At 44.1% G+C, this 12,910-nt stretch overlaps 1 protein-coding gene and 3 non-coding genes across 4 annotated transcripts; 1 reads left to right on the top strand and 3 right to left on the bottom strand.

Annotated features, from left to right (window-relative positions):
* The first annotated feature begins 2,163 nt into the window (after positions 1–2,163).
* Positions 2,164–3,564, top strand: LOC139933302 (gap junction alpha-3 protein). The gene has a single exon (XM_071927371.1). The coding sequence runs from the start codon at positions 2,164–2,166 to the stop codon at positions 3,562–3,564; it is 1,401 nt and encodes a 466-aa protein (XP_071783472.1).
* Positions 3,565–8,284: 4,720 nt separating this feature from the next.
* trnat-ugu (transfer RNA threonine (anticodon UGU)) lies at positions 8,285–8,356 on the bottom strand. Its single transcript has one exon. It is a non-coding gene; the product is annotated as a tRNA-Thr (tRNA).
* Positions 8,357–9,276: 920 nt separating this feature from the next.
* Positions 9,277–9,348, bottom strand: trnat-ugu (transfer RNA threonine (anticodon UGU)). Its single transcript has one exon. It is a non-coding gene; the product is annotated as a tRNA-Thr (tRNA).
* A 1,763-nt stretch (positions 9,349–11,111) lies between these two features.
* trnat-ugu (transfer RNA threonine (anticodon UGU)) lies at positions 11,112–11,183 on the bottom strand. The gene has a single exon. It is a non-coding gene; the product is annotated as a tRNA-Thr (tRNA).
* Positions 11,184–12,910: the final 1,727 nt, after the last annotated feature.

Raw genomic sequence — 12,910 nt, 5'->3', positions numbered from 1 at the left:
ACTCTTCTGACAAGAGTGAGACAAAAGCCAGACAAAGGTAGTGGAGTTAAAAGGCGGCCGGTGGACTCTCTGGCACACTCTGTATTGTCAGGCTGGCAGGTATGGCTTTGTATTTGAACTTGGCTGTGTCAGTTTACATTTAACACCACCCGATATTTAAAAATGTAACGTAAAATTATAACAAATATCTGTGTAAAAGTGATATAGTGATTCATTTCAAGTGTGCCGCCCAATGGTAGTCATTCATAAGGCCAAATAATAAAGATAAAGCAAGATTTTCTAACCCTCTAATTGGTTTATTGGTCTTTAGTCATCCCTATATCGATTAGTTATATCGGGTGTTTCACAGGCAAACTCTGTTTAGAAAATTTAGCTTGTGGATTTTATCTAGAAATAAAAATATATTAGCTTGGCTGTTTTAACTGCTCTTAAATTAAAAACTAAATCCTCAATCTTGCTAAAAAATAACAATAATTATTATTTAAAAATATTTTGAATTCTGTATCAGAATGTAGATAATTCAATTTATTTTCTATTTTATTTTTTCTTATCTGTTCTTTCTGTAGGCCTATAGCAATTAGGGTTTTGATTTAAGGTCTTTATATATAAAAAGTGGATAATTTGCTGCTTGATTCATTTTTTGTCTCTTCCAGGTGTCAAACATATTCTGAACCAGTCGATGGATTTATTACCTTTAATACAAGAACATTTTAGTAAGTTCCTCCTCTTTTCTCTGTCTGTGTGTGCTTTGCATTTGCTGTATGAATAGTATAGTGATGGGCTTTTACTGGCAGGTTCATGTACATAAGGCTCTCTGAACATGTACAGGGCAACAAAAGGTTTCATCTGGCTCAAAGCGCAGCATTCCTCACCTGTCTGTCACTGCAGAGGACAGAGGATCTCAAATATCTTGTTTTGGAATCTCTGTTTTTGATTTTCTTTTGTGAAACTTGGAAATTTAGCTTTGAAAGCCAATTTAAACGGCTCATCTATGTCCAAATCCAATTTGTCACTTGTTTTTTTTAACAAGCAGACTGTAGTCAGCGAGATTAAAAAGGCAAAAATCCCTTTATGCCACATGTAAAATGGAGGCAGCAACAGTATGAGCATCCTGTTTCATCTTTCTCATTATAGCTTCAAGCTCTGATTTAAAGTCAGCATTAAATTTGTATCAAGTAGCTTCTGTTTAACAGTTTGTTTCATTAAAAATCTCTAAATTCAGATGCTCTGAAACAAAAAAAAAACATATTAATTCTTATTATGTCACCTGTGCTATAAGAACATCTCACATTATCACTGGAGGAACTGAATAACAAGGTAAAATATTTCCTAACAGGAGTTACATCTTTAGTTTTGACCCTCGTGGCTTTAGTGTTACAGTGGAGAGAGAGAGGGAGTTAGGGAGGGTGTGTGTGTGTGTGTGTGTCTCTAGTGTGTGTGTGTGTACGCATGTGTGTGTGTGTGTGTGTGTGTGTGCGCGTGCGTGCATATGCGTGCACGTGCCACACCAGAGCCCCATCTCTGCTAAATGCTGTTTTCGAACATTATAATGTTGATCTCAGCACATGCCTGCTGGGCAGTGGAGCGAGCAGGTGAGAGAGAGACAGAGAGAGAGAGAGAGACAGAGAGAGAGAGAGAGAGAGAGAGAGAGAGAGAGACTATGTATGTGACAGAGAGAGAGAGAGAGAAAGGGAGAGCGAGCTGGGCTCCAGTCAAACACCTGGCCCATACAGTACATGAGCTGCTGGAGAGCGGCTGTGTGTTTGAAGTGAAGTGCTGCGTTGTGGCTTTCGATCTGTTATCGATATCTGACGCCTACGCACTCGACTTTGATCTGCCGAGCGTTTTACGCAAAAGAGAAATATGTCAGATTGCGGCCGACTCATCCATCCTCACTTGTGTCCTTGTGTCTTCCTGTTTGTTCCTGTGCGTAGATTGTTTAACCTCGGGGTAAGGCCGTCCAAAACGTCCCAACGTGAATCCACTCATGACGAACGCTCAGACCGACTTTTGATCCGTTCAGCAGATTCGTTGACGTGACTCTCTCTCTCTCTCTCTCTCTCTTTTGTTGTCCTTTTTTTCCTCCTGTTTTTTTTTTTTATCCCTTCTGTCCCTCTGTTCACTCCAGCCTGTACTTTCTCCCTAGGCTAGAAATCTTGAAGCATGGGCGACTGGAGCTTTCTGGGGCGGCTGCTGGAGAACGCTCAGGAGCACTCGACGGTCATCGGCAAAGTCTGGCTGACCGTTCTCTTCATCTTCAGGATCCTGGTTCTGGGCGCCGCCGCCGAGGAGGTCTGGGGCGACGAGCAGTCCGACTTCACGTGCAACACCCAGCAGCCCGGTTGCGAGAACGTGTGCTACGACGAGGCCTTCCCCATCTCCCACATCCGCTTCTGGGTGCTGCAGATCATCTTCGTGTCCACGCCGACCCTCATCTACCTGGGCCATGTGCTGCACATCGTCCGCATGGAGGAGAAGCGGAAAGAGAAGGAGGAGGAGCTGCGTAAGGCCAACAGGTTCCAGGAGGAGAAAGAACTCCTTTATAGAAACGGAGGGGAGGCCGGAGGAGGAGGCGGCGGCGGCGGCGGCGGCAAAAAGGAGAAGCCGCCTATCAGGGATGAGCACGGCAAAATCCGCATCAGAGGCGCTTTGCTGCGTACCTACGTGTTCAACATCATTTTCAAGACCCTGTTTGAAGTGGGATTCATTTTAGGCCAGTATTTCCTCTATGGCTTCCAGCTGAGGCCTCTGTACAAGTGTGCGCGGTGGCCCTGCCCCAACACCGTGGACTGCTTCATATCGAGGCCCACCGAAAAGACCATTTTCATCATATTTATGCTTGTGGTGGCTTGCGTGTCTCTTTTGCTGAATTTGTTAGAGATCTATCACCTCGGATGGAAGAAAGTTAAACAGGGGATGACGAACGAGTTCGCCCCCGACCGCGAGTCGCTGCGGCGCGCCGACATCGCGGAGCCCGAGTGTCTGGCCTCGGCCTCCAGAACTGCCCCCGCCAGCCTCAGCTACCCCCCCAACTACACAGACGTGACGGCGGGCAGCGGGGCCTTCCTGCCGGCCGTGGGGGCGGCGGCCGCGCCGTCGGCGGCCGACTTCAAGATGGACGACCTCCAGCAGGAGGAGGCCCTCCGCCAGCCCTCGCCCGCCTCCCACTACTACATCAGCAACAACAACAACCACAGGCTGGCCACGCAGCAGAACTGGGCCAACCTGGCCACCGAGCAGCAGACTCGGGAGATGAAGGCCACCTCCCCCTCCCCCTCCTCCTCCTCCGCCAACACCGACAGCGAGCAGCAGCGCCCCGTGCTCCTCCCCGCCAGCAACAGCAACATCGCCGCCACCGGCACCGGCAGCAGCGGCAGCCCCGGCACCGCCTCCACCGCGGGCAGCTGGGGCGGCGGGAAGAGCGAGCCGGAGGAGGGCCACCTCACCACCACCACGGTGGAGATGCACGAGCCGCCGGTGGCGGTCGCCACAGACCCGCGGCGGCTCAGCAGGGCCAGTAAGAGCAGCAGCATCAGAGCCAGGCCGAACGACCTGGCCGTCTAACCCCTTCGCCCCCTTCACCCCCCAAACCTCCACAGGTCCCTCCCCGACACCCCCCCACCCCCTCCCCCTCCCCACCCCCCTCCTCAACACACAGTGATTCTCAGACACAAAATACACATGAATAAAACAAAGAAAAAAAAACCACAAAGGAGGCAAGGCGGCTGAGACAGGAAAGCAGAAACCGCGGTTAGGCGAAGCCGGAAACGAGTTCATCAGCAGCGGTCGACGTGTTCGTGCAATCGGTGAGTTGCAGACGAGTTGAGGCGAGTTTCGTTTGGTCCGACGGTCTTAATCGTGCGCACAAAGTGTGATCGTGCAATGCTAACAAGCCAAAATGTTTCCATACACAGTGCTGGACAGAGCGAAGGATGTCGGCTCGTTATTATTCCACATTAACATGGACGCATCTGACCAAAGTGTTTGGTTTGGAGGTATCTCAAGGTGTTTCTCTTTTTTTTTTTTTTCCTCTTTTCGTTGAGCCTAAAAGACTATTTATTCCAATTAAGAATGATAATGTGCATTTTGTCAAGTCAATGACCGACTGAATTAAAGGACTTTTTTATGTGGAGGAAGCACAGGTAGCGGACATCGTTGTACAGATCAGTTAGTGTTTAATATGCCAGATCACACTCATATATCAGGTCAATCCACTTGATCTGGTTTCAGGGTCTTGCAGGTGAAGCTCTGTCACACTACAGTCACATGTCAACAGCTCGTTCCAGCATGTGACCTTTGACCCGGAAGGCCTTCTGCTGCGGCACTTCCTGCTTTTCACTGCACAAACGCCTGTTGTTTTAAACATAGCTCATTCAGGAAGTAGTCTCTACCCACCAACATTAAGTGTATTGTGTACTTCACTGTGGCGGATATACAGCACATCATGTAAGCCTACAACTCACCGATTCACCGACGAATCCGCGGGGCAAATAGTTGCGGCCGGCTCGGTTTTACCCATCATCCATTGCGTCGCTTCATGCAGAGACGATAAATATTTGTATTGAGAAGGAATGAACTGGTTTAATATTCCCAGCGTCCTCAGAGCGCACAGACACGGGCGCAGCGCGGAGGGGGATGTGGGTCAAAACCGCTGGCCGAAAAAAAAACGACACCCGCGATACCCAGAATGCCCCTGGGGTCTCTACTGATGTTATGATGTCGACGACATAGATACGAAACCTCCCCTCCCTGCTGTTAGTTTCTACTCCAGAGAGGAAAGTAAGAGCAGAGCCTCGTCCCTCACGCCTGCCTCTGTCAGCGTTTCCTACAACAACAACAACATGTCTGAAAAGAAAAACGCTCCCTACTAACTGCACAGAAATGAGAAGATATCCAATTCAAACATCTTGAAAAATACGACGCAACTACACGGCGGCCACCATCTGATATGTAGATTAGCAATAACTTCACAGCACATTAAAAAAGCCTTTGGTTAGACTTGAAACTATTATTATTCTTCAGATGGTTGGCGGATATTGTTGCCATCAAAAACACATCACTCCTTCATATCAAGAGCAACTCTGTGAGCTAAAAGGTTCTCACTCTCACACACTTCACGTGCTTCTTCATTGGTTTTATTCTGAAAAGTGCTATTTTTTTAAAACTGAATTGAACTATACTCATAAATTGCATACTTGTAGTAGTCAGTTTGTGATTGCGAAACAGCTACGATAATAATAATAAAAAAAAAAGAAGGACAAAACGACTGGCGCGGCGAGTGTCGAAGCGCCAGGGTGCAGTTGACCTCGACGGCTTCTTTTTTGTTGTGTTCACCTTGATGCTTAGAGATCTTATTAGAAAAATCCCCCACTTCACTTTTAACTGACTCCACCGCCTGCTGTGAGGCGCAGCGCTCACAGTCCGGTCCGTTTCATGTTCAAGTGTTTTCTGGTCGAGTCACAGCCTGGGCACTCACTTTCCAAAAGCTTTTCTGCTTTACGACAGCCTCGTTCCACTGTATCAGCCTGTGTGTTGACCTGGGAAAGTGATGTAAGTACACAATAACACAGTGGAAGTACTCGATAAAAAATCTCCCTAATACATAATGCACTTAAAGGAGTGTAACAGCACAACTTTGTATTTCCATTCTCTAGTTACACTCTTCTAAGTATGTAGGAGAGAGATTTTTAATAAGTGCTTAAATAGTATTATAATATACGTACAATACTTTTCCAGCGGTTAATACACAGGTTAATACACTGGAGTAAGGTCAATGTAAAGCGTTACCAGTTTTTTTATTTTCAAGGGGGGGTTAGAGCATGATGGTACTGTATGGTGTAAGAGTATCTGTACCCATATAGATATAATGTTTCATACTGTATCTTATTTCAAACATTACCAGTTGCTTAAATAACAACCATCCAATGCAAACTGAAACAGAGGAGACGATACGACTCATTATAGATACAAGCAACCTTTCCCAATCCATGTTTATTGTACAAAATGACAAAAAAACATCTTTGTTACCTGCATTTGTTTTTGGTTCCTAAAGTTTACATTTTAGTAGTTGATAAAGATTTGCACATTTAGGCAAGACGATGCTGTTCTATGATGCTAATATTGGTAGTAATAGAGAGAGAGCGTGACACCAAACTGCCAATCTCTATGATCCTTAAAGGAAAAAATGTCTTAAAACCAAAATGCAGCGGCTCTTCACAGCAAAGGCAGTATTAAAAAAAAAAAAAAAGAAAAAGAAAAAAAAAAGAATTGTCTTTTCTTTCAAGCTCATGGTCTGAAACTTACACCGATGAGTTTGAAGACGATAAAAACAAGCAAAAGCGAGAGAGAGAAAAACCAGTTGGGGTATTTTCTGTGTGTTCACTCAGTTCTTCTCACAAACTCGACGGGACTCCGGTTCGACGTCAAATCAAGCGACTCCACTGTTGAGAGAGTGTTAGCCGGGTAGCTGGCCCTTCCCTAACCCCGCATACAAGCCCCTGACAGGACGTCCTGCTCCACGCCCCTCCAGACTCTCTCCTCTTACGCCTCATGCAGAGCATGATTTCTCTGGCTCGTCAGGGAGTAGGAACCATCTCACGATGCTCGAACAGCAGCCTGTTTTCAATGCTGTCTTAAATAAGAGAAGTGCCTTGTGTATGAATGATTATTTTGTAAGAACAAGTTGATGTAAATGTTCATTTACCTCAAATGTTTACAAAACTGTTACTAAATAAACTTTTTTGTACCATATTGATTTTGGTGTTTCTCGTTTTCACTTTTGCTCGCACCGATCGGTGAAATTCGTCAACATCTTTCAGATCTGACAGTTTTTCAACCGTGAGCTTTTCATTCCAGCTGAACACTATAACAGTTTTTATCACTCATTAGCAAACCTGGTCCAACAAAATCTGGTGAAATGGGTGTGATGTCTCAAAATGCAAATAACCGTACAGGAAAAGTGAGAAAAAAAACGTTTCCCCAGCAGGAAAGGATTACATAGAGGAGACATGACTAGAAACACCAAGTACTTTGACTTGAAACAGTACAGTGGAAAGTAAGGATGTGGACTTTACCTTTAAATCTGAAGACCCGGGTTCAGTTCCCAACTCATGACAACAAGACAATTTTTCTATTGTTTGTAGAAGTTTTCATTTTCAGTGAGAGTTTTTCTTAAGCCTGACCCAAACCTTAACAAAAGTTTTAGATGTGTAAACCGTAACCAAAGTTGTTTTACTTGCCTAAACTGAAGCATTGGTGAAAAGGTGAAAATGTGTTCAGTTCCTGCTGGTCTCATATAATCCTTTCATGGTGGAGGAACGTAATCTGAAACATTATTCGTGTCCACAGCATGTAATCTGCGTTTCAGAGTTCATGCTCACCAAACGTCTTGATTAGCAGACCGGCCACAGAGAGATCAGAGGAATCAGTCTGTCTGCAGTCTCCTGTCTGGTTTCTGAAAAGCGTTGAGCCTGGTTGGCAGGATGATCCAGTCCATCTCATCTGGGACTGTTACAGACTGGTTTTTACTGTAGAACATTCACTGACTGTCAGATTTCACCCTGTAAACCTATTTAACATTTCAGTGGACGCTTTTATCCAAACCACCTCAAATTAAAGTCAATATGAAATGAAAAATGATTTTTTCACCTCATTGGCTAATATTCCATATCATAATGCACACCTTTTAATAATAAATGGAAAACAATTAACACTTTTTTTTCATATTTTTACATCAAAATCGCTTTACTTACCTCCTGGATTACAGTGTATTTTAGTGTTTACTTCACGGCTTAACAGTCGGCAAACAGATTTTAGGATGTAAGGCATTTTGACTTACGGAAGCAAGATGACATGTCATTTCCTTGGAAACATTTGAAAAGCATCTTGCTTCCTTAATGTGATGTATTTCCTGTTGAAACAGGATGTTGGGGGGCGGGACATAACGCGGAAATGGATCATTCAACGGTGTAAACCAATGGGAGATCAGTTAGGGAGAGAAAGGCAGTTTGATTTGATGGGAGGGGCAGAGGGTGTGGGATTTTCCATTTTCCAGGAAGTAAGAGTGAAAAGTTTTGATATAAAAATACAATAAGATAAAACGTTTTTTGGATAAATTGTCAAATCGATGTATGGTATGATAGTTAGAACGAACGAGGCAAAGAGCAACATCCTGTCGTGATTTTTATCTTCAGGTCTTCAGAATTGATTGATTTTCCATAAGAAGCCATTAGTGCAGCAAACCACTCTCACCTGCTTGGGGGTTTGAGGATCAGTGACACTGTAAAGGCACGGATGGGAATTGAACCCATGATCTTTGGTTTACAAGACCAACGCCTTGCCACTTGGCCACCATGCCACTTTCTTATATCATATCATGACACAGCAGCTTTAAGTCCCGCCCCCAACATCCTGCTTCAAACTGGATTACATAAGAAAAAAAGAAAGCTTGTTCCTTGTGCCTTTAAAGACACAATGAAACAACATTTTGGCAGCACGTTGCTTCCTTAATTTTATGTAAGTGTAAACCAATGGGAGATCAGTTAGGGAGGGCGGAGGGGCGGAGGGGCGGAGGGGCGGGACTGTTCTAAGATCTGTGATGTTTTATTGGTTGGAGTTTTTATTTACTCCTCCTGGTGCAGCATGAGGCCACCATTAAAGATATTCTGATTTCCAATAAGTAAAAGTAAGGAGATTTTGATATTAAAATACAATAAAACAAAAAAAAAGGCGTCATATTTTTGCAGAAGTTGTCAAATTGGTGTATGGTATTATAGTTAGAATGAACTAGAAAGGCATCTCTCATTTCAATGTGACTAAGTTAACTTGAAATCCTCCAGCAGTGAAGGCTAAGAGCAACAACTTCTGTCTTGTTGTTTTTTATCTTCAGGTCTTGATTCCTCTCCCATAAGACGCTAGCAGCAGGATCAGTGACACTGTAAAGGCACAGATGAGGATTGAACCTGTGATCTTTGGTTTAACGAGACCAACGCCTTGCCACTTGGCCACCAGCTTCCTTCTCATTATAATGACACAGCAGCGTGAAGTCCCGCCCCCGACATCCTGCTTCAACCTCAAATACGTCAAGTTACGCAAGAAAGACACCATCAAAACGCTGGTTCCTTGTAACTTGATTTGAAATCCTCTAACTGTAACAGCAAAGAGCAGCAAATTTTGTCCCATTTGAATATTTAACCAGTATGTTTTCCTCTCCCATAATAAGCATTAGTGCTCATTTTCTGATACTCAACAGGGTTTTGAGGATCATCAACACTGTAAAGGCACGGATGGGAATTGAACCCATGATCTTTGGTTTACAAGACCAACGCCTTGCCACTTGGCCACCATGCCACATGTTTCCTGTTCATTATAATGATACAGCAAGCAGTAAGATTCAATAATATAAACCACAGTAGACGCACTACAAGACTTAGACAAGGTAGATAGATTAGGCTTAGATAAGGACCAGTTAGGCTGAGCTTTTAAGATTTTAGGGTCAGGGTCAAAAGTCCAAGTTCAGTTTGTTTCCAAGAACCAGATGTTTCAAAACAATGACTGGAGTGGCAATTTGTCATATTTAATTCAAGAACTCTTGTAATGTCACCTAAACCCCCCAAAAAAAGAAAATAAAAAAAGGGAGTAATTGTAATTTGTCACTTCGGTTTACGTTATTATTTTTTAATCCGTCAAGAATTCAGATTTTGCATGTCATTGTGCTGCTTCCCTGTTTGCTTTTGGTTTCATGCTGCCCACATCAGCATCAGGAGAGCTTTGAGTGTCTTCTGCATGACTCTCTTTGTAGACTCTTTGACCTCCGACCTCCCAGCCGCTCGCTCCTTCACTCTGCATTCCAGCAGAGGATGTGAGAATGTGAGGCTGAGCCGGGACCGGGGCGGCATGGAAACCCTCCCACACTGCCGAGCGCTCTTCATAACCACATCTAGACATAATTAAAGTAGGACGGCCGTGTCAGTCTCGAACCTAAGAGGTAAACATCTATCACAAACCCGTCCTGCGCTGTCACACGGGCCCGCTGACAATTTGCAACACTGTGCAGTACATGGTGCAGGTGGGCGAAAGTTACTGCTGCAGGGAAAGTTAATTCTGATCTTTGAGCGTAGTTGGCATCAACAAAACAACAGCAAAGACAGACAATCAGTAAATGTATAGACAGACACAACTGGACTGGTAAAGTGTGAGTGTGAAAAAGTGGAAAATGTAAGAAAATGCAACTACTTTCAAGGATTCAGGGCCATCTTAAGTGATGAGAACAGACACCAAAATCATCCACGTGTCCCCAGTACATCATTGGCTCCAGTGCTTCATGCTAACACTTTAGCGTACACTATGTTGAGTGATGGTAGCTCCATGCTAACACTTTAGCGTACACTATGTTGAGTGATGGTAGCTCCATGCTAACACTTTAGCGTACACTATGTTGAGTGATGGTAGCTCCATGCTAACACTTTAGCGTACACTATGTTGAGTGATGGTAGCTCCATGCTAACACCGTAGCGTACACTATGTTGAGTGATGGTAGCTCCATGCTAACACTTTAGCGTACACTATGTTGAGTGACGCTAGCTCCATGCTAACACTTTAGCGTACACTATGTTGAGTGACGGTAGCTCCATGCTAACACTTTAGCGTACACTATGTTGAGTGACGGTAGCTCCATGCTAACACCGTAGCGTACACTATGTTGAGTGACGGTAGCTCCATGCTAACACTTTAGCGTACACTATGTTGAGTGACGGTAGCTCCATGCTAACACTTTAGCATACACTATGTTGAGTGATGGTAGGTGACTAGCATTATCCAAAGTAAGAACACTGACTGTGAAAGTGAAAAGTTTTTATAAAATAACGTGACACTTTTTTGCATAAATTGTCACAAAGTATCATAGTTAGGTCTTCTTATTGATTTGTCCACAAAAAACCCATACGGGGCCCATAGGTGGGAAAGGACTGTGGGCCCTTGTGGGTTTAGAGTGGGTTTGCCCCAGCCCACACTGCCACAAAAACCCCACAGGGGCTTGTTTGCTGGGTAAGAAGCTGCTTGTAGAGCTAATCATGCATGTTTGCTTGGGGTTATGAGGATCAGTGACACTATAAAGGCACGGATGGGAATTGAACCCATGATCTTTGGTTTACAAGACCAACGCCTTGCCACTTGGCCACCATGCCACTTTCTTATATCATATCATGACACAGCAGCTTTAAGTCCCGCCCCCAACATCCTGCTTCAAACTGGATTACATAAGAAAAAAAGAAAGCTTGTTCCTTGTGCCTTTAAAGACACAATGAAACAACATTTTGGCAGCACGTTGCTTCCTTAATTTTATGTAAGTGTAAACCAATGGGAGATCAGTTAGGGAGGGCGGAGGGGCGGAGGGGCGGAGGGGCGGAGGGGCGGAGGGGCGGGACTGTTCTAAGATCTGTGATGTTTTATTGGTTGGAGTTTTTATTTACTCCTCCTGGTGCAGCATGAGGCCACCATTAAAGATATTCTGATTTCCAATAAGTAAAAGTAAGGAGATTTTGATATTAAAATACAATAAAAAAAAAAAAAAGGTGTCATATTACAGTTTCTTTTCACTCTAATGATACAGCAGTGTTATTTTCCATCTATTTTCCTGCTTCAACCTAAAATACGTCAAATAACAGAAGAAAGACTCCATCAAAATACTAGTGAATACTACTGTAAGTCCCAGTGAAGTGGCATTTTGAGAGCATGTTGCTTCCTTAATGTGATGTATTTCCTGTTGAACAGGATGTTGGGATGGGACATAACGCAGGGAGGGATCATTCAAAAGTGTAAACCAATAGGATATCAGTTAGTGGGAGAAAGGTTTGATTTGGTGGGGGGGGGGGGGGGGGGGGGGGGGGCTGTTCGAAAATCTGTGATGTTTTTATTGGTTGGATTGGCCTACTGGTACAGCATGAGGTCACCTTTAAAGATACACTGTTTTCTAGCAAGTAAAATCAAATCAACACAGTGTATGCTAAAGTGTTAGCATGGAGAACAGGAGCAAATGATCTACCGGGGACACATGGATGATTTGGTGTCTATGTTCTCATCACAGGTAAAACTCAGTGTATTCCTTTAAATCTGTGTCTTTGAACTGATGTAAAGTTTCTCTCTGAAGGCCGAGGACTTCAGTTACCATTCTTCACTGTAGACTAAAGGATGTGAAATCATTCCAGGAACTCAACGCCTGAGTGATGCCGGAGCGTCACTTTAAAGGTCACTGCAGCGTTTCAAGTCAGTTTTAGAAACATCCTTGAACTTTTAGCGCGGTCCTGAAATCGCTCTCAGTCTCCGTGCTATCCTTTCACATTATTACTGAGATACAAAGTGATGTTTTTCCATCATCCTTGAGCGTTATTTTTCTCTGAAGAAAGAAAAGCGGCCCAGATGAATGCCGCTAAATATCTAATAGGTGAGATAATAAGCTACATAACTATAAACACACAGTGAGTGGGTCAGAAGGATTGCTTTGCAGAGGATATTTGGCTTTGGGTCCTACGGACAAAGCCAAAAACAGAGTACAGTACATGAGTGCTGGGCTCTTGGGTCCAGTGGCTGAAGAGTGATGGGAGATAGTCGGTCTGTTGGCAGGACAAGCCTCAGTCAGTCACTCAGTCAGTAGCCTTGTTTCCATTACAGGGCCAAACAGGGCCAAACGGGGCTTATTCCTCTTCAATGTCCTTCCAAAGTTGAAAAGAGCTTTTGTTTTCACCCGTCTGTCTGTTTGTTTGTTTGTTAGCAAGATATTTCCAAACAGATTTGGATGAAATCTGGTGGACAGATCGCTCTCGTCCCAAGAATTAACTGATTTGATTTTGGTGAGGATCCAGAACTGGGATTTCCTCCATTGGATGATTATCCTATTTTAGCCATAACTATTGTG

The sequence above is a fragment of the Centroberyx gerrardi genome, chromosome 10 (assembly GCF_048128805.1).
Source record: "Centroberyx gerrardi isolate f3 chromosome 10, fCenGer3.hap1.cur.20231027, whole genome shotgun sequence".
In the NCBI taxonomy this organism is placed as follows: Eukaryota; Metazoa; Chordata; class Actinopteri; order Beryciformes; family Berycidae; genus Centroberyx; species Centroberyx gerrardi.
The sequence above is the reverse complement of the archived record's forward strand: the minus strand, read 5'-3'. Positions and strand labels throughout refer to the sequence as shown.